Genomic DNA, 27,774 nt, shown 5'->3' with positions numbered 1-27,774 from the left:
TTTTCTTGATGTCAAGAATTGTACTGTAACAGGAGACAGGATAGTAAGGTTGAGTTTGAGGACCTTGAGCATGCCGTGCCATCTTGACTTTGCTGGAACTCTCTCTGAGCACAGAGACACAGTCGAGTCCCAGGGCAAGTTTGCTCTATTATCCCTGGCTTGGCTGTGGTCTAAAGACTCCCTGGGGCAGATTGATGACAATCTGTTTTGCCTATATCATGGTCTACTTAGTTGAGGGCCATTCCCAGAAAGCCTGAAGACCTTCCAGAAGGGGAAGCTGACCTTCAACTTGCTGTTCACAGATTTAGGAGCAGGTTGAGCCTGTGTCTGGAAGTATCTATGGATTCGGTGTTTGTTCAGCTAAATCGTTTTCACTTTTTCTCCTAAAACTATTTGACAGAGAAAAAAAAAAACTTTTGTGTTTTTCTAAATTCCTTTTCATGGACTATGATACACCAAGACCCTTCACCCCAGGACACTGGCTCTGGAAAACTCAGGACTAGATATTTCTGCTCTATTGTAATGATTACATCCCCACGGGTCTTCTCCTTCTCTGAACTTTCCCGCTTTCAAACATTCCCTCTGACCATCTGCTTTCTCTCACGACTGTCCTCAGTCATACCCCATCTGCTTGGAGAGTGAGAAAATGATAAATTGTGTCTAAACATGAAATGGTTTTCCGTAACAAAGTCATGTTGATGAGTAATTAGCAGATACCTCTTGGTAGTAAACGCTTCCTCTGCTTAGGCTGCGTAGTTAAATGACGGGGCGGGTCACACAATTGATGCCGTAACTATCCCAGGTGATGCCAAGGACCAATCAAGCCTGGCACCCTTCTTCATAAAGAGAGCTGATAGCTATAGTTTAGTGGGTGGCAGTCACATAGTATTTTCAGTAGAGCTGTAACAATTGGCATTGTGCAAAATGTCTTTGTCTATGAAGATACAGCTGAATGTCTGGCACACACAGTAGGTGTTTAAGCTGTTAGGAATTTCTTTCCTAACTGAAAGCCTGGATGACATCTTACTAGTGAATGTCTGGCACACAGTAGGTGTTTAAGCTGTTGGGGATGACTTTCTTAGCACACAGTAGGTGCTTAACCTGTTAGGAATTTCTTTCCTAACTCAAAGCCTGGATGACATCTTACTAGTGAATGTATGACACACAGTAGGTGTTTAAGCTGTTGGGGATGACTTTCTTAGCACACAGTAGGTGCTTAACCGGTTTGGAATGACTTTCTTAACTGAAAACCTGGACGACATCTTACCAGTAGGGGATTTGATTTTAAAACCTTCAGCTGAGTGGTGAGAAATGATTGGAGGGAAGGCCATTTTTTTTTAACATTATTCAGTTCAAAGTAGTAGCTTGGGCTCCCAAAGGAGAGGTGTGGATTTGGATTCATACGGCTGAGGTTTGGGCCCCAGCTGTTGTGGTCATTGGTCTTTGACCTCAGAGAAGACCCTTCTGTTCCCTAGGCCTTAGTTTCCCTTATTAGAGACTGGCATGTAAGAGGAGGAAGAGTCAAATGTGAAAACTGGCACAGACCAGTCCTCAAACCCAATCACAGTCCTTACCCTACAGCACCTGGCAGCTTTTACTGGTGCCACCTGATAAACATTATAAAAATCTGTGGGATAGGCCTATAAAGCTGTTGGCATTTCATAAGTGGCCCTTATCATCATTAGCATTAATTAGCAGAAGAACCTGGATGAAGCCACCCTCCTTGTCCCGTCTACCTCACAGAGCTGTATTGCAACTCAGCGCAGGATGGAAGGGCTTGTATGAAGTACGGAAGACTGTCCTGGGTGCTCCGTGGTTAGAGTTCATGAATACTGGCCTCCTTCGGCATATCACAAATGTCAGCTCATATCAGGTGATACCCAGTAGACATCACACAGGGAGCCTTAAAATGCTCAGCCTCCCCGCCATCCTGACAAGCTGGGCAGTTTGGTTGTGTTTAGGTGACCACGTACTTGTTCTTACCACACAATGTTCCAGTGCTGGGAAAATGGATGAGGCATTGTTTTGAGAGACCAGCGTTGTGCTTTGTCTTGCGGTGGTATTAGCTAAGATTCCCTGCAGGAAATAACCTGCAGAGAAGACTTTGCGGAGCTTTGTGGCTTTGCACCAAGGCTGGTTCCCTGTCCCAAGCCTAGCTGCATCTTGACCTGTTCAGTGGTACCCAGGAGGCATTGTAGGAGAGAGTCTCCTTAAGACTCCCCAGGTCCTAGAATGGTGTACCCTCTCTGACTTGCCCTGCTGTGAGGTTTTATGTGTTGGTACTCTACACCTGTCCCTTCAGATCAAGTGACCCTAGAAGACAAAGTGCTCACAAAATGTTTTTCTTTCCTTTATCTTCATTATCAACCAGCACCTACCAGACCCTACTTGTACCAAGACCCCCACCCCTAGCCCTGTCACCATCATGGATTGTATCTCTTGTTCAGCCTCCTGTGTTTTATTATCACTGAGGATTGGGAGAACTGAGAAGACAGCCACACAGACAGCCGCAGGCTTGTGGGGTCTTCACACATTGGTGTTAGACAGAGGCATGCCTCCTTGCCAGTCTCCTCTGGCCCAATGGCTGTCCTTCTAATGGATGCTTTTTCAACTTGATGCTTTCAGTAAGCTTTGACTGTAAGTGAAGATTGCTAGGCATGGGTTTACAGTGGTGAGCAAAGACTGATAAAACCCTGCCCACCTTCCCATGACTCCCCTGCCCATGTGTCAAACTGGATCCCTTGTAAGCTCCTCCCTGCTCACTTCTACCCCCTTCATATACATCACCTCCATGACTGCCTTGCTCAAGGACACAGTCCGTGTCCATGGTTACCCTTTTGTCTCCTTTACAGCTATTTATAACAAGTCTGGTGACTGGGGCCCACAATTACCATGTATCAATTCCCCAAGGCATTGTGGAACACATGGGCTCTATGGTTATTAGCCAGGCAGGTCTGTGGGAGAAGCATCCTTTTTATCCCTACTGTGAAGTTATAAAACTGAGTCACGCAGCAATTGGATGACATGCACCAGGCCATACACGTGACTCATAACCAATTGGCTTGGTAGTTCCTCTAGAAAAGCAAAACCACAAAATCAAGGGTATCCTCATGGTTGGTTCCTCCTTGAATGCCTGAGAGAAAATATGTCCCCTGTATTTGTCTTAACTTCCAGGGGCTCTGGTGGCCTTTGTCCCCCCCCCCCTGGCCTACGGACTGTCTACCTGCCCTTTCGCAGGGTCTCTCTACCTCCTCTTATTCCAGGCACTTGTAGGGTGAGATGTTCTCAGTTTAAGATCTGAAATGCATCTCCTACAACCCTTTTCCTGAATGAAGTCACAGTCTCATGTTCCAGGCCTGTTGTGGGAATTTGGCCATCTGGTCTAATGACCAATAGAATGGAGTGGGTTGGCCTGACGGACGTGGTTTTCTCTGGGGGTACTTGACTCCTTAAGAAGGAAGGGAAGAGGGTCACAGCTCTCTTTCTCTTGACCCTGGAAGACTTCCTGATGCTACAGCTCAGTGACCTGGTCCGCAGTTTTTTTCCCCATCCTTCCCTGGCTTCGTTCTGTATTCGTGAATGTATTATTTCATCCCTTAATAAGTAGTCCTGATCCAAGACTTCTGTGGATCATACTTCACAGGTCAGCATGCCTTAGGTGACCAGCATGGCCACCCTTCACCTCCTCCCACCTTAAAAGCATCTTGTCCGCTCTTCAACCCACAATGATCCAACCCAGAGCCTTCATTGGTACTTTCTCCTGGCCCTCACTTCTTATCCTCAGCGAAGCCCCTTACACTCCAAGCATTGCCTTGTCTCTTATGTCTTAACTTGGCTCATTTTGCTGTGTTCTCATTGACTTTGGAGCTTCACAAAGACCTAGGAGAGGCTCCACTCTCCCTTCCCTGACAACAGCAGAACCGTGGCTCAATAAAACATGCTGGGATGTCTCCTCGCCTCTTTTCCCAGGAGAAGCAATCTTTCTGCCCTTCCCAGTCCTCCATGACATATCCCTACTGTCTCTTTTCCATTCAGAAACTCAAAAATAAACTGAAACCGCCAGGCCAAGTAATAGATTGTCAATAAGCCCCCATACCGTATAGAGCCTTAGATGTTCTAAAAAGGCCAGACAGGAGCCTACCCTCCCCCTGCAATGTTGCCACTCACAGCCAGAAATGCTCAAGAATAACCTGAATATGTCACTCTAGTCTTGCCTATTTCAACTTAGAACATGTCCTGGTTTTGCTCCTGTGATATTGACCCCTTGGCAGTCAGTCTGATCATTGGCTGTGATCATTCAGCTCTGTTCGCTCTTGGGAATGGGAGCCACTCACCCTGTCTCCTTGGGAAATGTTCTACAAGAGACCATCCTGTCTTCCTGGAGCCAACCAGGTGAGGAGAAACACCCAGTCAGACTTTGGGCAGGTGGAGCCGCAGCAGCCCTGGGGTTTCCTGAAGCAGCTGGGTCAGCACTGCAGGCAGCGAGGGCTTGCAGCCCAGGGCCTGATCTTGAGCAATGCCTCTGCGATGACTGTTACAAAGCACAGCTGATCGTGGCCTCTGAGCCAAGTCCTGACCAAAACAGCATCCTCTCTGTCTCACTCCTTAAATCAGACAGCTCGCTGCCCTGGTATTTCAAGAGGCTGGCCAGAGCTCGCTGCTGTGAACAGCTTGGAACGCTCCCCTGAGCCTCTCCCCATGGCTTTCTCTGCACATCCCTGGCCCCTTTCCCTCTGTTCTGCAGCTGGTGTATTCACTATCCAAAGATACTGGCAAGAGAGTTCCCCATCGCCCCACCCTTCTTTCCTAGTCCCAGTTTTTATAGTTAGTGGTGTTTTTACTTCGCAGTGTACACACAGGGGGCATCATCCATGTTTTGTTTTATTTGTTAATGTTTATTTTCTTTAGTTTTTAGATTTTTATTTTATGTACATTGGTGTTTTGCCTACATGTATAGCCACGTGAGGGTGGTGGGTCCCTGGGAACTGGGGTTACAGACGGCTGTGACCTGCCATGTGGCTGCTGGGAATTGAACCCAGGTCCTCTGGAAGAGCAGCCAGTGCTCTTCCCATCCATGTTTTGATACCAGCTTCCTAAGTTTATTTTTTTTTCTACCAGTTGTATTGTTGTTGGTCAGAGTTAGTGGAAAATTCATCTCTATTTTGGCTTCTGAGGCTGAATGAAAAAGGAAGGCAGAGAGGAAGGCTCAGGTGCTCGTGTGTAAAGAGCCATCTCTGCCCCAACACCTACAGGATGCAGTAATGAGCCGAGGGGAGGAGCTGGTGCATCAGGACCCCTGCAGCATTGTCACCCCATGGCCATCACCCCACAGCCACAACAAGGGCTGAGGGAGCAGCCAGCTCCTCGTGCTCAGTGGAGGGAAGGACAAAGCAGAGTTCATGACTATGTTTGGCATTGCTCTCCCAGTAAGATCCCACCTGTGAGTTTTCAGTGTCAACGACCTGGACTTTCTATGGGTTATTTATTTTAAAAACAAACTGAGTTGTCTACTCTCAGCAGCAGTTACACTCAGGGCTTAGATACTATTCAGAGGAGACCTCAACACTGGAATCATTGTTTCCCCAAGACGCACCAGCTGGCTCCTTCTCTTCTAGCCTACGTGAATTTGTATGTCCTGTCCTACCCGAGCAAGAGCAGACCTTCCACCACCTCATCTACCTGATCTCCCGTCTCCTTATATTTGCAGGCTGTGGTGCGGTGAGGCATACCCTAGTAGGAGACCTGGAGGAGCCTGGGGAGCATCAGAGATAAATGAAAATTGCCTTTTTGTTCACACCTGTTCCTCTTCAAAACCTCGCTTCCTCGGTCTCATTTTTTTGTTTCAAAATATTTTATAAAAGTCAGACCTACAGGAAATTAAAGCTCCCTACCGAGCTCATTACTGTCAGGCTCACACACATTGCAATACCCGTACGTGTGTGTGCCAGCACCCTGTGAATGAAGGTGCTGACTTCCAGGGCTTGCATGTGACCATATGACAACTGGCTAGCTTTGCAATAGTGGCTGCTCATCTATGCTGCCGTAAGCTGGTGGGTTTTTATTTGTTCTGCCTCCTTGCTGATACAGCTGTTGTTCGTCTTTTCCACCGTGGACATTCTGGTGGCCATGTCTCTTAGGGTGTGGGTTCCACTCACCAGTGGTGAAGCTGAGCATCTATATACATCTCCCTTGGATGTCCTTTTCCTGTGCAGCTTCTGATTGCGCCATTTGAGTTCATCTCCATCTAATTTTCAACTGTATCAATTTTTAGACAGTCTTGAGAGATGACTATTTAGACGTTGAAAGATTCACATTAGGTATGTATCTTTTTACATGTTTATGTATAATCATATGAGTGCAGGTACATGTGTGTGCCTATGTGTGTAGATGTGTGTCTATGAGCATGCCTGTGAAGATCAGAGGTTGACATCCAGTATCTTCCTTGATTGCTCTCCACCTTATGTTTTAGGTAGGGTCTCTCACTTAATCCAGAACACAACAGCTCAGCTTACTTCATTAGCTATTTTGCTTTGGGACTCCTGTCTCTGCATCCCAAGTGCTGGGATGACAAATGGGTTTCCATGACTACCTAGCATCTGTGTAGGTGCAGGTGATCCAAATTCTAGTCCTTATCCTTATGGCCATAAACCGTCTATGCAGCCCCAAAGATGCAGCTTTAAAACCCCTCATGTGCCAACCGTCTCTGTGGCAGGCCATCCTTTCACACCTGGTGAGCAGTTCTCTGTTGCTTCTCACCGTTAGATATCATACGGAGTTACCATCCGTAACTCACACTGCTAAGTAGTTGTCCCTTCCCGACTGGATCTTTGGTTTCTGCATCTGAAGGACATGGTCAAGAATTTCTGATTTCTGCTCTGACTGTTTTCAGTGTATCCTCAGGTCCTTACTTTAGGGGAAGATTTCAACTTGCTGGAACCTCCCTGCCACACAGCCTAGTTAAAGGATGTGGGCCCGCTATCCGCTCGCAAAGGGAATGCCTATCCTATTATGACCTCTGATATTTTTACTCTCCTCCTGGTTGCTGTGTCAGGTGGCCGTGCTGGGTTTATGTTGTTTCAATCTTCCTGGATGTGTTTCGGTTTTATCCACCCTGAATTAGCTTCAGAGGACCTCCAGGGTGAACAAGAGTCCCAGCCCTCTGCTTCACACCCATTGCATGTGGATCCAGCCTCTCCTCCCTCTCTGCCCTCGCTGACCCAGCAAAACAGCTCCCAAAGTCCAAGCCGCTATATCTCTGACTTAGGCTTCATCCAGGCAACCCAGCATGGGATGCTTTGTAAACCCAGTCACACCTGCTTCATACTCCACAGAACTTCTGTCAGGAAGCTGTTTACAGACTCTGCCCAGCCACACCCTCCCATAACCACTCTTTCTGTCTATCTATGCCATGCGTGAAGGATGTGCTTTTCTAATGGTTACAGAATCACTATACATGCAGGAGGGTCACTTCAGTGTCCTGGATAGGTCTAGATAGTTTCTGTGGTTGCCACCCCTCTTATTTATTGGGGTACTGAAACCATGAGTAATATCAAAATCTATACATGCTATGCTTCTTCCTAGACATATATTCTAGGCTCATGAGAAGTTTAACTTTAAATTTAGGCACAGGAAGAGGTTAATAACCATGGTAAACAAAATAGTCATAGCTATTTGCCATAATAAAGGCATTAAAAACTTATGAATAATTTATTCCTGGCATTTCCCATTTTATATTTTTAGACCATGTTTGATTGTCATAAGTGAAACAACAGGAAGCAAAACTGTGAGTTGAGAAACCACCGTATTGAGGAGCTGAACATGAAGAGTCGGGGGCTGTGTGATCCTGCCACATGTGGTGGAGGGATTACCTGGGTAGTGGACCATGTAACTAGCTGGTCAGTCTTCTTCTTTTCCCATGTTGATAGTATAACAATTCTAATTATTTTTAATCAAGGCTTTTCTTGCTCCTTGGGAGAGATAGTCAAGACCCTGAGGGACCCATGGAAGATGGATATTAGCTTCCATCACACTAAAGGATGAAGTGGACCACAGTGAGCTACAGTTTACCAGCCAGGAACCTACAAGCTTTGACATACACTCCCACATTTCAAAATGGTTATCGATGGCAGTTTTAGCTGTCTAGGTAGAGACAGGTTCCTGTGTCATGGATGTAGGAAGATTCCTGGCACCTCCCACACTGACCTCTCCTGCTCTCCACCTCTCGTTTCTCCTCCTCCTCCTCCCCTTCCCCCACCCTCATGCCTGTCCTTCTAAAGTGATCACTCATGATGTGCTTAGTTCAGTCTGAGGTGCAGACACAAACTGACGTTACTGAAGACTGAAGACCCCAACGGGTAACATGGACTTCAGGGATTTTCCAAGCTTTTCCAATCGACTTCCCTGCTCCTCACCTTCATGTCCTTAGCTCAGTTCAATCCACTGTTTATTGAGGTCCGCTCCAGGCTCTGTCAGAGACCGGTAGCGAAGGGCCTGAAGAAGGGGCTCAGCTCACCATTCCTCAAGCCTGATTAATATTACACAGCATAACAGAGGCCCAAACAAGAGGTTGAGAATTTCAGATGGAAAGGAAGGTCACATGGAAGTGGCCTCAATGACAGATAGGGAATAAGAGGGCAGGAGGCAGGGAGCTGGAAGGGAGGAGGAAAGGAATTCTGTTCTGGGAGACGATACGCATGAGACAGGCATTTCAAGCACACATCTGATATAATGGGCTGCGGCTGCCGGGGTTCAGCATCTAGGAGGTCTCTTACATCATTTGGTGCTTGGGGTGCCTCTATGAGAGCCTGCTAGGGGTACTGCAACATACTCATACGGATCTTAAACAACAGATTTTTTTTTCTCATAGTTTGCAAAGCTAGAAGTCCAAGATCAAGGAGCCAGCATGGTTGGTCCCTCTCTCCTAGCTTCTAGTGACGTGATGGGACTATCTGGTGTCCCTTGGGGTATAGGAGCTTGACCAAGATCTCTGTTTCCCTCCTCTCATAGAGTTTTTTGTGTGCAGCTGTCTATATAAAAAAAACCCTTTTAATGTTTCATATGTATTTAGTGTGTGTATGTGTGCATGTGTGAGGGTGCCAGTGCAGAGGTCAGAGGATAACGTGCAGGAACCAGTTCTCTTGCTCCTACCATACGGGTTCCAGGGATCAAATGTAGGTCATCAGGCTTAGGAGCAGCAGCCTTTGCCATACTCCCCTGTAACCCCATCTCAGTTAACTGCATTTGCAGTGACTCCATTTCCCAATGACGTTACCATTCTGGGGCACTGGGCCAGGGTAGGATTTTAACATACAATTTAAGGGAGGGGGGCATGGTTTAGCTTGGAACAGCTTGTCAGGAGATGCATGCCATAGTGCGCATACCCGCTTGGTTCCCAGTCATAGGACCTTGCCTATTATTACCTTGAAAGTGTGGCTTTGGGGCCCAGTCCTTCTCTGATCCTTCTATATTGCTTTGTGATACAGAAATCCATCCTGTGCGTGCTGGTTACCTGATCCCAGCATCCTTGGGGACATGGTGTGAGCTTACGTCTAACCTCACATTTCATCAATTCTCCGAGAGGTACCTGCCTGGCATTCTAGGCAGAAAACAGAACCCAAGGTGCACCTGTCAGATACCATCAACCCTTTAAAGGAATGGCTATTAACGAATCAATCCCACACCAGTTATGTTTTAAGGGGTTATTTATTTGGCGGGGGGGTAAAACTTACATACACCATAAACTGTCAGGAAGGGAGCCTAGTCGCAGGAGCCGGGAGCAGGAGCCAGGAGCAAGCACCAGAACCAAGAGCCGGAACCAAGAGAGCCTATTCCGGATATGCTTCTCTTTTTAAAAGAGAAATATACCACGCCCCAGTGGGCTGGTATTTCAGCAACTATTGGCTGACGGAGCGGAAGTCGCTCCCCGCTGCACTGTGGGCTCGTATTTCAGCGACTATTGGTTGAGGCAGCGGAAGTTACTCCCACAACAAATGGCCATCTGTTCACTTGAGCCCGCCTCATGACCCCTTGAAGGGCCTTCAGTTTGTATAATTTCCCCAACTTTCTCTCCTCTAGGGTAAGGAACTATTCAGCATTTACGAGGCTGACCAGGACCCGTAATGGGCCTTTCTTTCTGCCTGGCATGTTGTTCCCAAGGAACCTTGCAAACCAGGAGCAGTGGCCTCATCTACTTTGTCACATGTTTTTATAGTTTTGTTGTGACAGAGCTGTACCCGTGGCTGCTTCTGTACCAACAGCAGTTGCCTCAGTACACTGTGTGGCTCAAAACTGCTTACTCTATGGTCATTAACTGAAAAGGGTCATTGATCTCTGGGGTCGACTTTTATAAAGACCTATACCACTCTTGGTTCTTCTGTCTTTCCTCTAAAGGCATGATCAGACGGTGGCCTGTGAACATGATGAATGACAGAGGGAGGGAAATAAACTTTCCCATACTTGGTTTGAGAGTACAAAATGCAGGTAACAGGCATGTGAGTGTGTAAATGCCCACAGTTTTGTCTTTTATGTTGAATTTCAATGAAAAGCAAGTCATTTTATTGTACCATGACCTTGGTACCAAGGAGATGGTGGAAGCCTTGAGCTTGTTACCATGGAGACGTGTGGAAGTCTTGAGCTTATCTAGGTCAGAGTCTCTCAAGGACACCTTGGGGCCTCTCAAAGAAGCTAAGCAAAGCATCCTTGTGGCCAGCCCAGCCAGCATCCCGTCTCTCTGCCTTGATGCACCTTAGATATGTGGGCTCTGCCAGTGAACACAGCCCGTCTCTAGAACTGCTCACCAGCCAGTCAGTCTAGACATGACACCCAGGAATCCAGGTCCCAGTATTGACCTCATACTTGCCCTGATCAAGGTGGCAGAGCTGGGACTTAACTGGCCAGTATTCAGAGACTGATTGTGTGTGAGCGAATTAATCACCCCAGTTATTATAAAGTAAACGAGAACTATTTACTCTTTCCTCCCCAAACCTGACAACTTCTAGAACATGTCAAAGAGTTTTTAAAAATATCTTCATTTTAATGAATCTTTTTAAGTACCAAATTTGGGGAGGGGGGTGGTATTCAAGGTTAGACATGACCAAGTCTTCAATTCAGATGGAAGATAAAGCATATCGGTCTCGCCAAGCTTATACTACTATGTCCTGTTTTTAGATGATCTTTACGTCCAGTCCTTTGGCGCACATTTTCTTCTGACTCACGTGATCATGCCTCTGGTGTGGGACTGGGGTTCCCCAGATGTGGTCTAGAGGAGAGACCCAGTTGCTCTGGAAACCTTGCCCACCATCTCCTAGCGACAGTTCACCGCCCCCTGCTGTTTCCACCAGCCAGCTGGCTAACACAGATCTTCTTCCTTCTAGCCCTGGGCCTGGAGGCACACACTGCCAGGGTGCCAGCGTAGAACATGCCGCCTGTGAGAACCTGCCCTGCCCCAAGGGTGTGCCCAGCTTCCGGGACCAGCAGTGCCAAGCCCATGACCGACTGAGCAGCAAGAAGAGGGGCCTGTTGACAGCAGTGGTGGTCGATGGTAAAGGCCCTTCCTTTCAGTGTAACCTCCAGCTTCCCCCCGCCCCCCAAGAACTCTATAACCCACTTAGGGATGCTCATAACTCTCAACTCCCATCCCAGTTCTTCCGAGAACACTCCTGTCCTCTTGGTTCAAGTTAGCCATGTTCCTACGCCTGCAGTAGTGGGCCTAATGACAGACAGCTTGAGATCTCCCGACACACACCATGAAGGCAGATAAACTAGATTCATTTGCTGCAGGGCAAATGCGCTGGCACCTGTTTTCCAGTGTGCTGTGTTCTGAGATACCGAGAGTAGAACGGTATGATTGAGTGTGCGCCAGTTTGCTTTCCTGGGTTCACGTAGAGTTGGCTTTCCTCTTTGCCTGGAGTACGGGAAGACTTTTGAGAACTGTGAATAGTCTATGAAAACAGGCATTCAACACAGGTCACTTTCCAAGAACCTTCTTTCCCATCCGGAGATTGTCTACCATAAACTGTCACAGTATTTCCAGCACCAAGAACGAGTCAAGGTGTTATTGGGTCATGACTCCCTAGAGTTTGTGATATCTGGCCGTACCTAGTCCAGATATTGGTTTTCTTTTGCCTAAAGTTCTTTCTCTTTGAGAACTGTGACTTGGTGGTGTAATGCTAACAATATGGTCCCATTTATCAATCACACCCCAAGCCAGGCACAAGTTAGCTTCACATTCAAGGTCTCTTTGAGTATGTAAAAGAAGCTACAGAGGATGAGAGGTTATGTGACATCTACACTCCTGCCACACACTCCTACACAGCTGACCCTGCTGACCCAGAGAATAACCCACTGGCTCTCAGTGCTCAGATACTCTGCCAGGAAGCACAAAGTCAGACACAGTGAGGGACACTTAGAACTAATAACGCAGCTGGGTCTGATTTCTGTAACCTCCAAATGGTTTACAGAAGAGTGAATTCTGGTACCATCTTGTTTTTCTTCCCTGTGAAATCCTCATTCTGGCACTTGCAATTATAAGTTTGAATGTTCTTAGCTGGTTTTGGAGAAACACAGGTATCCTGGCAACAGCAGTTTCAGATCTGTGGCTCCTTCCTTCCTTCCTTCCTTTTTCTTTCTTCCTTCCTTTCTTCCCTTCCCTCTTTCTTTCCTCCTTCCTTCCTTCCTTTCCTTCTTTATTTTAATTAATTAATTCTTATTTATTTGTTTGTTTGTTTTTCAAGACAGGGTTTCTCTGTGTAGCCATGGCTATCCTGGAATGTCCTTTGTAGACCAGGCTGCTTCTGCCTCCCAAGTCCTAAGATTAAAGGCATGTATCACTACTGCCCAGCTCAAATCTGCATTTTTTTAGCCCAACAAGCTGACCCCTCAGTTTTGAGCTGTCTTGAAAAATAGCACATGGTGTTTTCAGTGGTACCTGCTTAGCTGGGGACTTTAAAGGTAATAGAAAGTTCATTCCCCAGACATTTTCCATGTACTTAAAAAGACACCACCTTTGGAGGCTGGGTAATTATGACTGTGCTGCCACTTAGCCTGCAGAATTCGGGAGGAGCTTGGCTTTCTCATCTCCAGCTTTCCCTGAAGAGAAAGGAGACAGACTTCCTTCTCCCAAATAAAAGGGTGCTGTTGGCGGTACCCTTACTTCTCCCAGACTGGCCATTAATGTGGTACATGAACAACTGACAGGCTTCCACCTACCTCAGGCTTATTCAGGCCCCTGACTGGGTCTGAGGCATCAGAAGAGAGAGCTGTCACAGTCCAATGCAGCAGCTCACTCTGATGGGATCCACCCTGTTACCAAGCCTCCACAGTCTCCAGGAAGCCAGGTAGAAATGGTTTGGCTTTTCTTCGGTCCTCTCACCCTTTCCTAGAGCCAGGAGGCTTTGGTGATGAGACACACCCGCACCGTTTCCATTTCCACTCAGCTCTCTGTGGGGTTATTGCTTGCTGCCTTGCTGTGGTTTTAAACTCTTTGGCTTCATGTATTTAGGGGAGGGTTCCCACTTGAGCAACTCCGTCTTAAGCTTCTACTTACTGCTAACAGCTTTTGAATAGCTCAGTACTTTGGTTCCCTTGTCGTTGTAACATCCAAGCCTGCTGTCTGCCCAACCCTCCCTCATGGGGAGGACTTTGATGGGTCTAGAATGCATTTCATCACCCATTTGCCTCCTGTTCCATTCTGCCCACTTAACAAATAATTAGATCTGATGGGTGCTACCTTTGACCTGGAAAGCCCAGCCATGTCTGATAACGATAGAGTACTGACTAGTGGCATTTAGCCTTTGAAGGAGAGGCCTCAGGTTCAGGGTTCAGAGTTTGACCCATCGTCCTCTGGGGTGAAATTGCCAAGGCTGATTACGTCTGTGGTTCCATTTCCCTCGGTATAAACAGAAGCCAGCATTTTTTTTTTTTTAAAAAAAAATCATTTCAGAAGGGCAACACCGAAGTAATAAATGGCTGATTCAGATGGCTGGTGATAAGGGTTCCTCTGAAGCCCTGCTTTCTAAAAGGCACGATAATTCTAGCTGAGCCCTGAGAGCAGCGAGCCCTGCGGTTGGGCTCTGGCTCCTCACGGTCCATTGTGAGTGCCCTATTCACAGGGCTGCTATCAGTGCGGAATTCTTTGGCGAGTGACGCACAGCTCAGTAAAGGGGGAGGCAGCATTTTCTCCCTCCTCTCTCTCAACCTCTTTTAAAAAGAATTCTTGCAGAGGTAGATTTTCCAAAGGAGGACTCTGGACCACAAAGTCCATCCCACCTCCAAAGGAAGACAAAGCCTCTCCTTAGCAAAGATGCCAAAGAGGAAAAGCCCTCAGACAGAAAACCTTCGGAGGTGGCTGCCTGCCAAATCAGACGGTTTCTGCTTTTCCTGTGGGATCTCGACACAGTAGAAACATTCAAGGGTTCAGACCCGTGTGACCAGGCCAATAGCAGGCTCGGTGCCCACCGAAGTGTTAGAAAGCTGTGTCTGGGACAAAGTAGCCTTTTCCCAGCGCCCTTGTATCACACAGCAGACCCACCCACCCCACCCCCGTTCTGAGGGAATATGGGATGTGAGGGTCAGAACTGTGAGTCCTGCTTAACCGAGCAACCCAAAAATGGAGGCTCATTGGGACAAAGGTACTGGGTGTTCTCAAACGACCCAATGAGGGGCTGGCACCAAGATTTCTAAAGCTATTAGGTGTCCCGCGCTACCTTCTCACCAGCAAGAACAACGCGGGGCACTTAGGATTCTTCTGCAGTAAAGCTTTAATGCGTCTTGAGAGGGAGAGCATCAGCTTCCAAAGCTGAGACCCAGAATGAGGGGAACCCAGCCCTTATAAAGGAAACAGTCCTCGCTTCTGACGTGTCACTCTTGGATTGGTCCGCTGCCCATTATCCCAGGTGATGCCTCGGAAGTAGGCAGGGACGCAGCAGTAGTAAGTTACCAAGCACACGCGCTGGGATTAAAGGCGTGTGCTACAACACCTTGAACTCACAGAGATCTGCCTGTCTCTGCCTCCCAGGCATTGGGACCAAAGGTGTGTATTACCACACCTTGAGGTCACAGAGGTCAATCTGCCTCTGCCTCCCAGGCATCAGGACTAAAGGCGTGTACCACCACACCTTGAGGTCACAGAGGTCAATCTCTACCTTTGTCCCTTGAAGCAATGGAGAATGTGGTTGCGGCCCTCCACAATTAGGGCCTTCCATGACTTCCAGGACTTACCAATGAGGACCTTGCCCCTGCTGCAGGCTGCCCCTCTCGAAACTCCTGTACGCACAACCAACCAGAGAAGCCAACAACTCCTCTTAAGTAAATCTATATCCTGTCTGAATCCATTTGACCTGAATTCTTTGAGACCAGTTATGGCTCGGGATTCAGAGCTTGGTAGTGCTTGAACGGACGTGATGGTTTAACAGCCACTTAGTAACATCTCCACTGGGACCCAGGGGAACACATGACAACCTGCCAGGGACCCCTGAGGAGAGGAGGGACACTCACTCCTGTCAGGGGGAAGGCTGGATTTGTAGCCAGATAGTTTACCACCCATACAAGAAATTACTCATTGTCAGAGCTTCTCACATTTCTGAATTATAGTAAATAAGATAACCTAACCTTCCCTAGGTCTACCAGCCGTGAGAGCTAGGCCCTCTGTATCATAGAGTTCCAATGCTGAGTTGTCAGGAAAAAGACCGGTCAGTCTGGCTGTGGTCACGTAAGCAGTGCTGTTCCTGTTAACTAAGGCTCCTCTGAAGGGTCTGGCCTCATCTGGTGAGGGAAGACTCTGATTGGTCTTTGTGTAGTCAGGTGGACGGACTCTAACTGACCCAATCAGCTAGAGCTGGAACCTGGAGCCTGGTTATGAAGTCCCGGTGGGTAGCTTGTAAAAGAGAAGATTGAGTGGCCAAGACAGAAGACAAGATGGAGCTCAGATGAACACTCCTTCCAGCCTCAACATTAGGTAGACTCGGCCTCAGTAAGACTTTGTTACTGAGTCCAAGAGAGAACAGTAAGAACTCGGTGGGTCGTGTTCCCAGCGGAGCTCGGGAGGAATTCCAGATCTCTGTAAGATCATAGAATTGTCAGCCCTCAAGCCCCAGAGCCCATCTTGTCCTGACTGTGGCATCCTCTGGTCAGTCAGAAGCCCTTCCCAACAGGCAGGCCTCTGAGAAGCCAGACAGAAGCCTCAACCAGAATTCATCTAACTACAGGCCCTCGTCAGCCAGAATTCATCTGAGGACACACCATCCATGCAGGGACGTGTTCCAGACATCTTTCCTTGCTGTGTGTGACTATGCAACTTTTAAGCCTTCCATTCCCTTCAATGCTCCTTGGAGATAGTGGTGCACGCCTTTAATCCCAGCACTCAGGAGACAGAGACAGGTAGAGGCCAGCCTGGTCTACATGGTTCCAGGAGAGCGAGAGCTACAAAAACAAACAAACAAAAAACAACAACAATAATAATAATAAAAACTCTTGCACTGTGCTCAGAGCTTAAACCCACCACCTCACATTTTTTAATAGGATCCTTTATCTTGGAGATTTTCACTTCCCACTCATAGGAGCCCTCTTAGAGAGTTTTGAGGAATTCTGAACCTCTTTCTCATGATTTAAAAAAGACTATCCTCGATCCCTTTGGGAGGAAGAAATATTCCTTGCTAGAAGTAAGGGCGCCCTACATTCTGAGTGTCATCCTCAGAGGGGGGAAAAGATGGACAAATGAAGGTAGTTCTGGTCAGTAAAGGATTCTCCACATCTGACCTCTGTTCTGAAGCCCTGGGGCCCTTGGCTGCCTGAGTCTGGCTGGCAGCATCTGCACCTGGCAGAGTCAAGGGCAGATAGAGCTCAGAATGCCTTGCCTTAGATCACAGCCAACATCCGTCCATCCGAGTTACTTCTCCCGATCCAGAGTCTCTGTGTCTCTGAAATTTGCACCAAAGAACCAAAACAAACAACTTTTATCCCTTTCCGTGCTGGAACTTTCCACGGACTCCAACTTCCCTCAGAACAGCTTCTGCCATGCTGCCTCAATGCATCCCCATTTCTGTCCTAATCAGAGCATACACTTAGAAACCTAAACCATAAATATTTATGAACAATGTGGTTTGTTTTCGGCAGTACCACTTTATCCCTTGGTTTTTGGGGGGGCCCCCCAAGGGTTCCTCATTCAAAGTAAACAGTGATGGTCAAAGGAACAGAGAAGCACATGTCTATTCCTGCTGGAGGAAATGTCGTTGTTCTGTGAGCCCCCTGCTCATCTGTACAATGGAACAGCGGCAACCTACACTGCACTCAGTACTGTCGACACTCCTTAGCATCTTGCTTGGCAAGGAGAAGATCATAAATGCCTATGATTTCTTCTTTATCGCATCCTTATCATAACTATCAAGTGAATCACCTTAAACCTTGTTACCCCCAGTGTTGAATCAACACGTTAGTCCAAAAAGGGATTAAGACCCATAGTTTTGAGCTGCTTCTTCACATTAAGACCTTAGAGGTGGCATAGGTGTACCACTGGTGCAGTAGACCCACTATTCATTCAGACTACAGTGCCATGCTCTGCCCCCAAGGCACCCATGGGGAACCTTAAGCCCCTGACATCCTGCCATTAATCCCATCCGCTAAGCTTTCTAGAAGTTGACCTCAGTCTCTATCTCTGTCTTTCATGGCCATGCTTTCTTGGATCACTTCCTCTCAATGAAGGGATAGCGGCTTCCCATGGCCCACCTGGAACCGAGGCATTCCTTCCAGAGCAGGCACTGCTCTCCGTGTGCTCACTTGAGACTTGTGTCGTGTGACCTGTCTCATGCAGGGTTACTCCACCCCATCCATCAGACCACGAGGGCCCCAAGAAGCGTGTGTCACGCATTGCCCTGTTCTCGCGCTGCCTGAAGAGCGCTTGAGGCACAGTGCTCCAGCCATGCTTGATGAATAAGCAGCTCGCCTGGGAAAGAGTAGCCCTCTGTCTGCTCTTCAAAATCAGTTGTTTCACTCTGACTAGACAGAACCGAGTTGAACCTGAATCCCAGGAGCTACTTCCTCATACTCGCGGGCACCCTCCCACAGAGCTGGTTGATCATGGGCTGTTGTGCAATCATCCAAACCCTTGAGACCACTGGCTAAGACAGCATGTCTGCTCTGACAAGTCTTTTCCAATGGATGCCAAGACCCTCCGATGGCAAACACTTCTGAACCCCTCCCTTGCTTGCCAGAGACCACCAAAAAAGACTTAGTGGGGAAGGCTGCTGGCCGAGACCAAGAGCCCAACAAGGTAGCACAAGGGCTCTGTGGCTCTGTTAAGGTTTCCTTTCAAAATAATTCCACAGATGAGTTAGGGTTAGGTGGCAGAGGAGGCAAGAAGGCGCGTGAGTCTCACTCAACCACTTACGGAGATGAGATCCATTCAGTTGTTCAAGTGTATTTACTAAATCCTGGGAACATGAACCCTTAACTTCTAGTTCCGGTCTGGGGACAGAAGATGAAAGCATGCCCCCTGTCCCCTAAGGGTTCCTGTACTTCAGTGTGAAGGTACAGGTGGAAAACCCTTCCTCCAAAATATTTGCAACTGGAAGTCTTTCGACCTGGGCTGTTTCGGATTTAGCAGTATTTCGCATGTACACGATGAGCTGGGGGCGGGGGTTGTGTTGGATTTGGCATTATTTGCATGTACGCAATGAGCTATTTTTTTGTGATGACACGCAAATTGAAACATGAATTTTACTTATGGCTTATATACATGTTATACATATAGTGTGAACATAATCTTACATTTTTTTATTTAGTGTACTTGTATTTTGACTGCTTCCATCACATGAGGGCAGATGTGGAATTTTCCGTTTGTAGTGTCATGTAAAAATTCAGAAGGTTTTGGAATTTAAAGTTTTTTTGGACCTTGGAGCCTTTAGTATTTCATTATTAATGAATGGAACCTGCCTGTAAGAAATCTCTTCACATCTAGGATTTACTCAGACAATTTCAGGACACCAGGTCAATGACCTGGGCTTGACTGGATGTGTGTGCCAAGCACACATGCCTGTCCTGTCCTGTGTCGGGGTAGAAGAGAGAGCTCTGGGTTGGAAGCGTCTACGTTGCTAGCAGCCTCCTAAAGAGCTGAGCAGAAAGAGAGAGGCCCAGGAAGAGGGAACAGCAGAGACCAAGGCAGAAAAACTTGCTGTGGGCGCCTGTAGAGCTGCTGTTTCCTGAGGCTGGGGATCTTGTTCTGGGGGCTGTCTTAAATGTCCCCAGGAGGCAAGTGCTTGTACCTAAGAACAGGCGAAGTTACTGAGACCTTTACCGGCACTAATGGTTCTGCCCTTAGGGCCATTGCTCCCATGTGCATGTTCACCGTATCACCGGCATGCCACTTCCCAGTCAACAGCCACCACCCTTTCCCTCCTCAGATAAGCCGTGTGAACTCTACTGCTCGCCTCTCGGGAAGGAGTCCCCCCTGCTGGTGGCTGACAGGGTCCTGGATGGCACGCCCTGTGGGCCCTACGAGACTGACCTCTGCGTGTACGGCAGATGCCAGGTGACTTGCGTTTCCTACTGTCCTTGGCGGGGCTGTGAAGAAAGGGTCCTTCTTCCCCCAGAGTGGGCCCATGGTGGAGCTGAGGCCTTTGAGGGTCAGGGGGAGTGGGTTTTCCCAAAGAGGTTCATGCTGCTCCTGTGGCCAGTGGCTACCAGTGTATGCCCTGACCTTGGCAGTGACTGAGCATCACGAATGTGGCAGGCTTAACCAGCAGCCTCCTGAAACAATTTGAAAATTCCTCTAGATATTATGATTCATACAAAGAGCCAGTGAGTGTGAGATTGGACTGCAGGATGAGTCAATAGCTTGTTCTCTTTACTTACTAATGCATGGTGGAACTAAGCAAGCCCCTATGCCAACGGTGTCCAGGGAGGTGGATGTGTCTGACCTCGGCGGATCCCTCTACCCTCTACCCTCTGGGACATAGATCTCCAACTCATGGTTTGTTAGGAGACTGACAAATAGACAAAGCAAGGAGGAAGGGAGAAAGAAGCGCTTTGTGGTCAATCTCTACCCATCCGAAGGAGCATCTACTGGTGTATGATCTAGAAAGGAAGGATAGAGACACTGTGCCTTTTCAGTGACCAGTGGGATGCAGATCAGGTGAAGCAACCTCTGCCTTTAGCAGTCATCTCCTGATGACTCAGCTCAACCTGAGCACGTGCAAGAATCCTGGTGACTAATTCTACTCAAGCCACTGGGGTGAAAAGCATACGCTGGCTTCTAACAATGGAAATATTTCCCACAGTTCTGGAGGTATAGAACTGCAGGGTCACATATTGGGGCAGATATGGCTTCTGGTGACGGCATACTTCTCATGAATGGTTTCTTCTTGTCCTCACACGACGGAGGGGGTGAAACTACTCTCCGAGACGTCTTTTAGGAAGATACTAATCCCATCTACAAGGATTCTGCCATCTGGACATAGTCACATTTTCCCTTTGGGAGCAGATCTGTTTTCTAAAACTATCACCTTCGAGGTGATAGGGATTGGGAGAATACAAGTTTTCAGTCTACTGTTTCCAGGGAGCCTCCCTCCTCAGCCAGTCACCCTGTACCTTCACTGTATCTTCATCTAGTCAGCCCTTCAAGAACCGTTGAGGAAGATAACAGATGTCCACTCAATGCCTCAGCTGGCTCCTGCAGCAAACCATTTCAACCTAAGTGTGTTTTCTCCCTGCATATCCCAAGTCAGTCACAGACTGGTTAATTTTCCAAGGAGACGTTTAACAAGACTGCAGCTTCTCTGGTAGTGCCTGGCTTTGGTATCAAACAGAAATATTTTGAGTGCCCATGTGTTTTGGCAAGGACACCTCCAAGGGAAAAGGGCACCAAGGAGTACTTGAGCAGGACCTTTGGGGATACTTTCATGTAGCAAAGAATGTTCCAGGCCCTGTTCTTGGACAGTATGAAGAAAGCCCTTATCATTATTACTGAAACAAGTCATTGCTGACAGTTCTCAGGAAGCTTGCTTTCGCAAGCCAAATGCAGGGTTTGTTTCCTTCCTAAATTACATGCTTGCCTGGATCATCCTGCAAGTTGGCACATTTCAAACCAATGATGTAATTCTTTTGCTAGCAGCTTTACGAGTCAAAGCTCTTGTGCCCTTTAGGGCAGTGCCAGCTGAGCCACCCCAGCCTCTTGCAGGCATCTGCTTTGGTGTTCTTGCCAGCAAGAATGTTCTTGTAAGAATGCTGAGATTCTTCAGCCAATGAGGCTTGCGTTCAGGCTGAATATAACTTCAGCTCCTCGTGGTCTTTGCCAATGGGCACATCCATGAAACTGGATTTAATCTCAGGCTTTTCAACCTGAGAATGTTCCGTGTGCTGTGACGATGGATCTCTCAGATTCTTGTCCAGATGTGAATCCTGTGTACTACAATAATGACCAGCATGGAAAGGTGGGGCACAGATACAACAGAGGAATGAATATTATGGGAGGAACCAGCCACTTTCTGGTTGGATTTAAGAACCACTCCACAGGAGAAAACACATACCTGGTACTACAAATCTGGCCAAAAACCTGTGGCTGGGAAACTCACAGGCCTCAGAAGTGGACCTGCTACTATTATTTTGCTAAATGAACAGAATGTCAAGCTGTCTTCTGAATTCATGACCGTATGTCCATGACCGTATGTTCATATGATGCTTGGTTCTCATCAGAGACTGTTCTTTGCGCAGTGGGATGTGATTAATGCAGAAACTCAAAGGGAAGGGAATAAGAACTCTGTAGAGTTCTTAGCCACAAATGGGATGTCTCTATAATGCCCTTGATGGTCCAGGAAGTATTGCAGAAAGATTGTAAGAGTCAAATATTGGGGAGGATGTTGCAAAACAGTATCTTCTGGAAGAGACAGACCACTACACTCAAACTCAAGCATCTGTGATTGGCCATACAAGACCTGCATAAGATCAAGCCAGTGAATATTATAGCATGGAGGTAGGAGGGATTCATGAGGCTCCCATACCTAACTGAGGAGCTATTGACCGTCAATGATCTGGGGGATGGAGAATCACTATTCTCTAAAGATGTGGCTGAGCTCCAGTGGATGGCATTGCACCCATGAGTATTCAGACAGCAAAAATTTGACCTCGGGTATTTTTGTAAGGGAAAGAAAAGAGATGGGAAGTTGGGCTGGAGTAAGGATATAGGGGTGGACCTAGGGGAAATGGCGGGGGGAGTATGAGTAAAACAATCATTCGGTCTATAGATTTGACTAACTCTAGATGCAAAATATTTCTGGAAAAAAATTGCATTTTCCTGAACATATGCAAGCTTTTTTCTTGTCATCATTAATAAATATCAACTTATTATTATCAAACTATAAAAAACATAAAATTGTTTACATAACATTTCCATTATATTAATTATCATTTATACCCCAGAGACAATTGAAAGCATATGAGGGAATGTGTGTAGGTTCTGTGCAAATGCTACATCATTTTCTATAAAGGACTTGAGCATCCCTGGGTCTTCCCATGTCTGAAGGGTCCTAGAGGCAATGCCCAGTGAATGCAGAGAAACACGTATACACAAACTGAAGATAGTGTAGGTGTTACACTGTGACAAGTGCCATAGAGGTCGAATAGGAGGAGGACGGAGCCTTGACCACTAGGCACCATGGCCGGAGGCTTTTTGCTGAGGGCAATAGGTTAGAAATTCTAGGCATGGAAGCCAGGATTTGAATCAATAGAGACCAATACTTATCATTCCTGGGCAAAATATGGCTTCTGCACATGACTTAACCATGGCCCACTCCAGCACATGGCTCTGAACTAGATCTCTTCTGACTTCCATCTGCACGAGGCACAGGAACTGCCTTGACCAAGGGAATCGTGCCTACCTTGCCAGTTCCGTGCCACAAGGCATTCCTGACCTTGGGTGTCACGTGCCCTAACTTCTCCAGCAGAACAGCACCCTGACCAGCACCTGTTGGCCAGGAATCGGAGAGCTCAGAAGTGGGTGTCCTGAAGATGATGTAAGGGCAAAGTCACGGGGCTGAAAATGGAAAGAGTATCCCGGAATCATCGGGATGCTGCAGGAAGACTTTGGAGTGCTTACTCTTTGGCGTTTCCTTGGGTTCAGTCATCTTGTTCTCTTGGAACTCTGAGGCTCATAAATGCAGTTGTGAAAACCCAGCCAACACTCAGAAGCCATGGCTGCAGTTGTGCTTTGTGGTAGCTTCCATTTCAAAAGAAAAGTGTCCATCCCTATCAAATACATTATAGACCTTTTTCTACCGGCTTGAGCAAAGACAGAATGTGCCCTGGGAGCCAAGACTTTGACTGTTGCCCTTCAGGCCTCTGATTTGCTGCTATTCTGACATGGATATCCTTGCAAGCCTGACGTGCAGATGATATTTCTATATGTGCTTTAGGGTAGCAGGACTCCTTTATTCCATAATACATGGTTTTAAATACATTCGATAAATTCATGAAAAGGTAGAGACAAATATCTGATCTGAATTCTGGTGGTTGTTGTTGTTCTTGTTTTCTCTTCTGAATTTAATGGCAATTAAAATGTGCCAGAACCCCCAGGCACCGTGCCTCTTAGAGAAATCTGTCCCACAAGTCCCGCAGGGCATCCGCTTGAAAATATCACTGAATCTTACAACACGGGCGAACCCAGCTCTTTGGTTTTCTAGAAAATCGGCTGTGATGGTATCATCGGGTCTGCAGCCAAAGAAGACAGGTGTGGCGTCTGCAGCGGGGATGGCAAGACCTGTCGTGTGGTGAAGGGTGACTTCAGCCACTCCCGGGGGACAGGTGAGCACGGGGCCCCGGGGTATAATGGTTACAGGATCACTGACACACACTGTACATCTTCCTCTTTGCTTCAGTGCTAATGGGTGCATGACGTTTTGTCTGTCCTACTAAGTTGTTGAGTCTTTTTGAGCTTTCTAACCACAGGCTGCTGTGTCCAGAAACAGGGGTGATTTGCTGGTCTCTGTCACAGAGGGCATCAGCCTGTGACAGTCAGTGGGGTACTGAGTGCGATGGGAGAGAATGAGGAAGAACAGGCAGGCAAATGACCTCCAAAGTGACCACTCAAAGCCTTGATGAGAGCCCACTCACTAGCAGCACCAACCGTGATGCTATCGGGGGAATGTAGACTAGGTAAATCTGAGCTGGAAAACATCTATTTTAATTCCTACAAGTTGCTTTGCATAGAAACATGGCAGCTCAGTTTGACCCGATGAGAGAACAGAACCATGGCTGTGAGTCCCAGCCTCATAGAACAGCCCATGGGACAAGGCAGACATCTGCGCATGCCTTCCCGGGTGGGTAGACAGCTTGGTCTACAGGAGCGTGTCATTTAGAACGCATGAGAAGGACACGCTATTCGGGACTTTGTGAAAGCAAACCCAGATTGATTACAAATGCAAAATTAAATTAAAAAAAAAAAAAACAACAGAATTTCAGGGCCAGAGAGATGGCTCGGGTGGTAAAGGCGCTTGCCGCAATGTTTGAACATGACCCGAGTTCAATCCCCAAAACACACATGGTGGAAATAGAGAACCAACTGCCATAGTATGCACACTAAGACACATGCACATACAAGTGTACACCACACACACACACACCACACACAATGAATGTTTAAAAGGTTTGTTTAGAATCAGCATGCATCATGTTGTTCCAGAGAGAAATGGGAGGAGCTACCACTAGAGTGAGTTCATCTCGGGAGGCTGTGCCCTCTGGAACAACATTGTCTCACACAAAATACACTAGACACCCAAGTCTGCCCATATTTAAATCACAATTGGATGACATTAAACTAACTTAAAGAGAGCGGCCACATTTCAGGTTTCCCGTTGCCAGCAGGGCTGGCCATTTTCAGAGAACAACCTTGTCATGCGTGTCCGCGGGTGACACAGCTCTAAACCTTAACTGATTTCTGCTCTTTGCTTCGGTGTGTCTGATACAGTTTCATCTCCCGCCATCTTGGATTTGCTTCCTGTAGTCACTGAAGTTGGGAATAAAACCTCCACAGGAGGCAAGCGGTTGCTATTTAGTATTGATTTCCATTGATAAATATAAGCATTAGCAACCTCATTTGGGGGTCATCAAGATGGCAGAGCAGGCAAAAGCGCTTGCTGCCAAGCCTGATGACAGAGTTCAGTCCCACACGAGGAAGGACCGAACTGACTGCTGACCTCCACATGCCTACTATAGCAAGCATGTGCTCATGCATACACACACACACACACACACACACACACACACACACACACACACGATAACAACAACAGTAATCAATAGAAGTCTCATTTAAATGGAAGGTAAGCAGACCTGAGTGAAGTTGCGTCATTCTGCATTTGATGGGTTAAGCCCAGCCACACCCACCCCTCCCTGTGGGTCAGTTCAATAGAACACTAAAGAAGGTCTTAGCACAGCTTTTGAAGCCCTCTACTATGTGGGACACAGCCGCTCACATGTCAGATAGCTCGAGCTAGGACAAAAGCATTCATTTTAGCCTAGGGAGATGCTCCACCCTCTTCCACAGCAGTCCCTTCCCCCACCCTCCCTTCTCTGCCTACCCGGTGCTGGGCTCCATCTGTGTGGTTCACCGAGGAGTCTGAGTTTCTATGGCTGTGGAAGTAAGACTCCCATGGAAGGAAAATCACGTGGGGAGCTTCTTTGGGGGTAATGGTCTCACCAGGACTTTGAGCTTACTATGCTTGCTTCTAATTGCTGGCATGCCGACCCCTGACAAACTTTCAGAGGAAGGCAAGCAACCATTAGCTTTATCTACCTGTGTGCTTGTCTGAGCAGCTGCCAAATGTGGTACTTTAATTTTAAAGCACAAGGCAGGGTGTTGGCTTTGTTTTGATTTTTTTTGAATCTTCACCACTGGAGTCTGTGAGTGTAAGATCACATCAGCGTGTATTGGTTTACTGAAAATCTGTGTAATGTTCATGCACACGTAATTATTGGCTGCATAGGATTTGATGTTCTAGACTGCATAGACACAGAATGCTGACAATGGGTCAGCTGCACATTGCCCCCAACCCAGGGAACCTTTATTTGGTATGTATACATTTCAATATTAAATATACGAACGTCACAGGTAACCATGGCCATGTTGGTCACAATCGAGGTGGGGCACCTAGTCAGGGCCTGCATATAGATCAGTTATAAAAGCTGGTATAGAAAGTAAATGACATTCAGAGTATGGAAAAAGACACTTCTGGTTGAAGGTGAAGCCATATGTTTGAATGAGACTCAGCAGAGAACGTCTATGAAGGTCCCAGGTCATGTGACATCTCGGTGACCCCAGTCAAGTGGATTTGCTAATCTTGTTGGTGCAGATAGGAAGGTAACTTTCATCTGTGCCCAGCTCTAAGGAAAGATGGTGGGAGGAATGTCTTATCATCCTTCAGAGTGAGTATCAAAGAGAAACGCCATACAGAGAGATAAATCAACATCAAGCCCAGGAATTTTGCCAGGGCCTGCACGAAGGCCTGACCCCAGCCTGAACTCTCCCATGTCTGCTTACAAAAACCCCTGAGCTGAGAATCCAGGGTAGATGTACACAGTGCCCTTGATAAGCCAGGAGCCTATGATGGAGGAGCTCGATGCATCGCCTGGGGACCTGATTTCCTAAGTGTAGAGTACTTGCTGCCCCAACCCATCCCCTCCCAGTCATGAACAGACAAGGCCTTTTAGCTAATCACAGGTAAAAGAAATCAGCTCAAACTGACTTTCTAATGGATGGGCTTCAAAATTCTCAAGACTTCAGCTGGACTGAAGTGGCTGGGGTATTTGAATTTAGTGGGTTGAACTTTCCTGCTACGAGGCTCTTCCTTCAGGCATTAGCTTGCCTTTTAATGTTGTCATCTTTCTTCCATCCTGTTCTTTGGAACTGGAAAAGGGGCTGGTTCCCATGGACATCCAGTATGCAGCTAGCTCAAGGTTCCCACTGAGACCCAACCAGGATGACTGGTGGGTTTTGAATCCTTTTGCACTTTGTTCTTGAAGAGACAGTAGGTTCCTAGCAGAGGGGCTGACAGGGTCTTCCTTTTTGAATATGGATAGATGCACATCACAGTGTGTCCTCGACAATTAGCATTTGAGCCACTGCCACATCCTGAGCGCTATGCTCCATCCCTAGGGCTGGGGAATGGCTGATCCATGGGAAAGTTCACGGCTATCTGATGACACTAAGGCTTAGTTCCACTGTGATTGGGAAGAACAGAACCAGTCGCTAAACTGTGCACAAACCAACTGCAACCTTTTTCTTTTTCTCAGTCAAGAACAACCTTTGTATGAAGGTGTCCACATGTGTGATGGCAAAGGCGGTTCCCAAGTGTTTCTCATGTAAGATGTTTGACTATATCGCATGGTCCTGAAGGTGACATGCTTGGTGTGGGGCTCTCGCTTATGTGCCTGAATGTTTTCTGAATAGAGTTAGTGAGAATGAGTCATAAATGAAGCCATGGGTAAAACAAAGGCCAATGACTATATAGATATATCACATACCAGCAGTGAAAAACTAAAGTAAAACCAATATTAAAGACAAAAGAACCATGAATTGAGAGGCTAGATAAAAACATCACTTAGAGTTCCATGGGTAGCTTTGTATTCTTATCAAACCACATTTGTTACCTTATCAAGAAATGCTAAGACAGGGAAGCTAGTCTTGATTGGTGCCTCCCTCATAGGGAAGTGCTCATATCTCCCTATCACTGGGTTTTCCTGTTGGCAGAGGGGATCCTGATGCCTTCCTGATGGAGATGAAGGCAGTGGCCTTGA

At 47.2% G+C, this 27,774-nt stretch overlaps 1 protein-coding gene across 2 annotated transcripts in view; it reads left to right on the top strand.

The window, feature by feature from the left end:
* Positions 1 to 27,774, top strand: part of Adamts17 (ADAM metallopeptidase with thrombospondin type 1 motif 17) — a 309,925-nt gene that overhangs the window by 188,554 nt on the left and 93,597 nt on the right. The window contains exons 13-16 of one of the 2 annotated variants that reach the window (XM_087901253.1): positions 11,373 to 11,539; positions 19,392 to 19,519; positions 23,664 to 23,784; positions 27,271 to 27,339. In XM_087901253.1, the coding sequence (XP_087757379.1) occupies positions 11,373 to 11,539; positions 19,392 to 19,519; positions 23,664 to 23,784; positions 27,271 to 27,339 (485 nt within the window). The remainder of the gene's footprint in view (positions 1 to 11,372; positions 11,540 to 19,391; positions 19,520 to 23,663; positions 23,785 to 27,270; positions 27,340 to 27,774) is intronic. The other variant, XM_087901254.1, reaches the window with a different exon arrangement.

The sequence above is a fragment of the Myodes glareolus genome, chromosome 24 (genome assembly GCF_982192425.1).
Source record: "Myodes glareolus chromosome 24, mMyoGla1.1, whole genome shotgun sequence".
Taxonomy (NCBI): domain Eukaryota; kingdom Metazoa; phylum Chordata; class Mammalia; order Rodentia; family Cricetidae; genus Myodes; species Myodes glareolus.
This window is presented reverse-complemented; position numbering and strand designations above follow the sequence as displayed.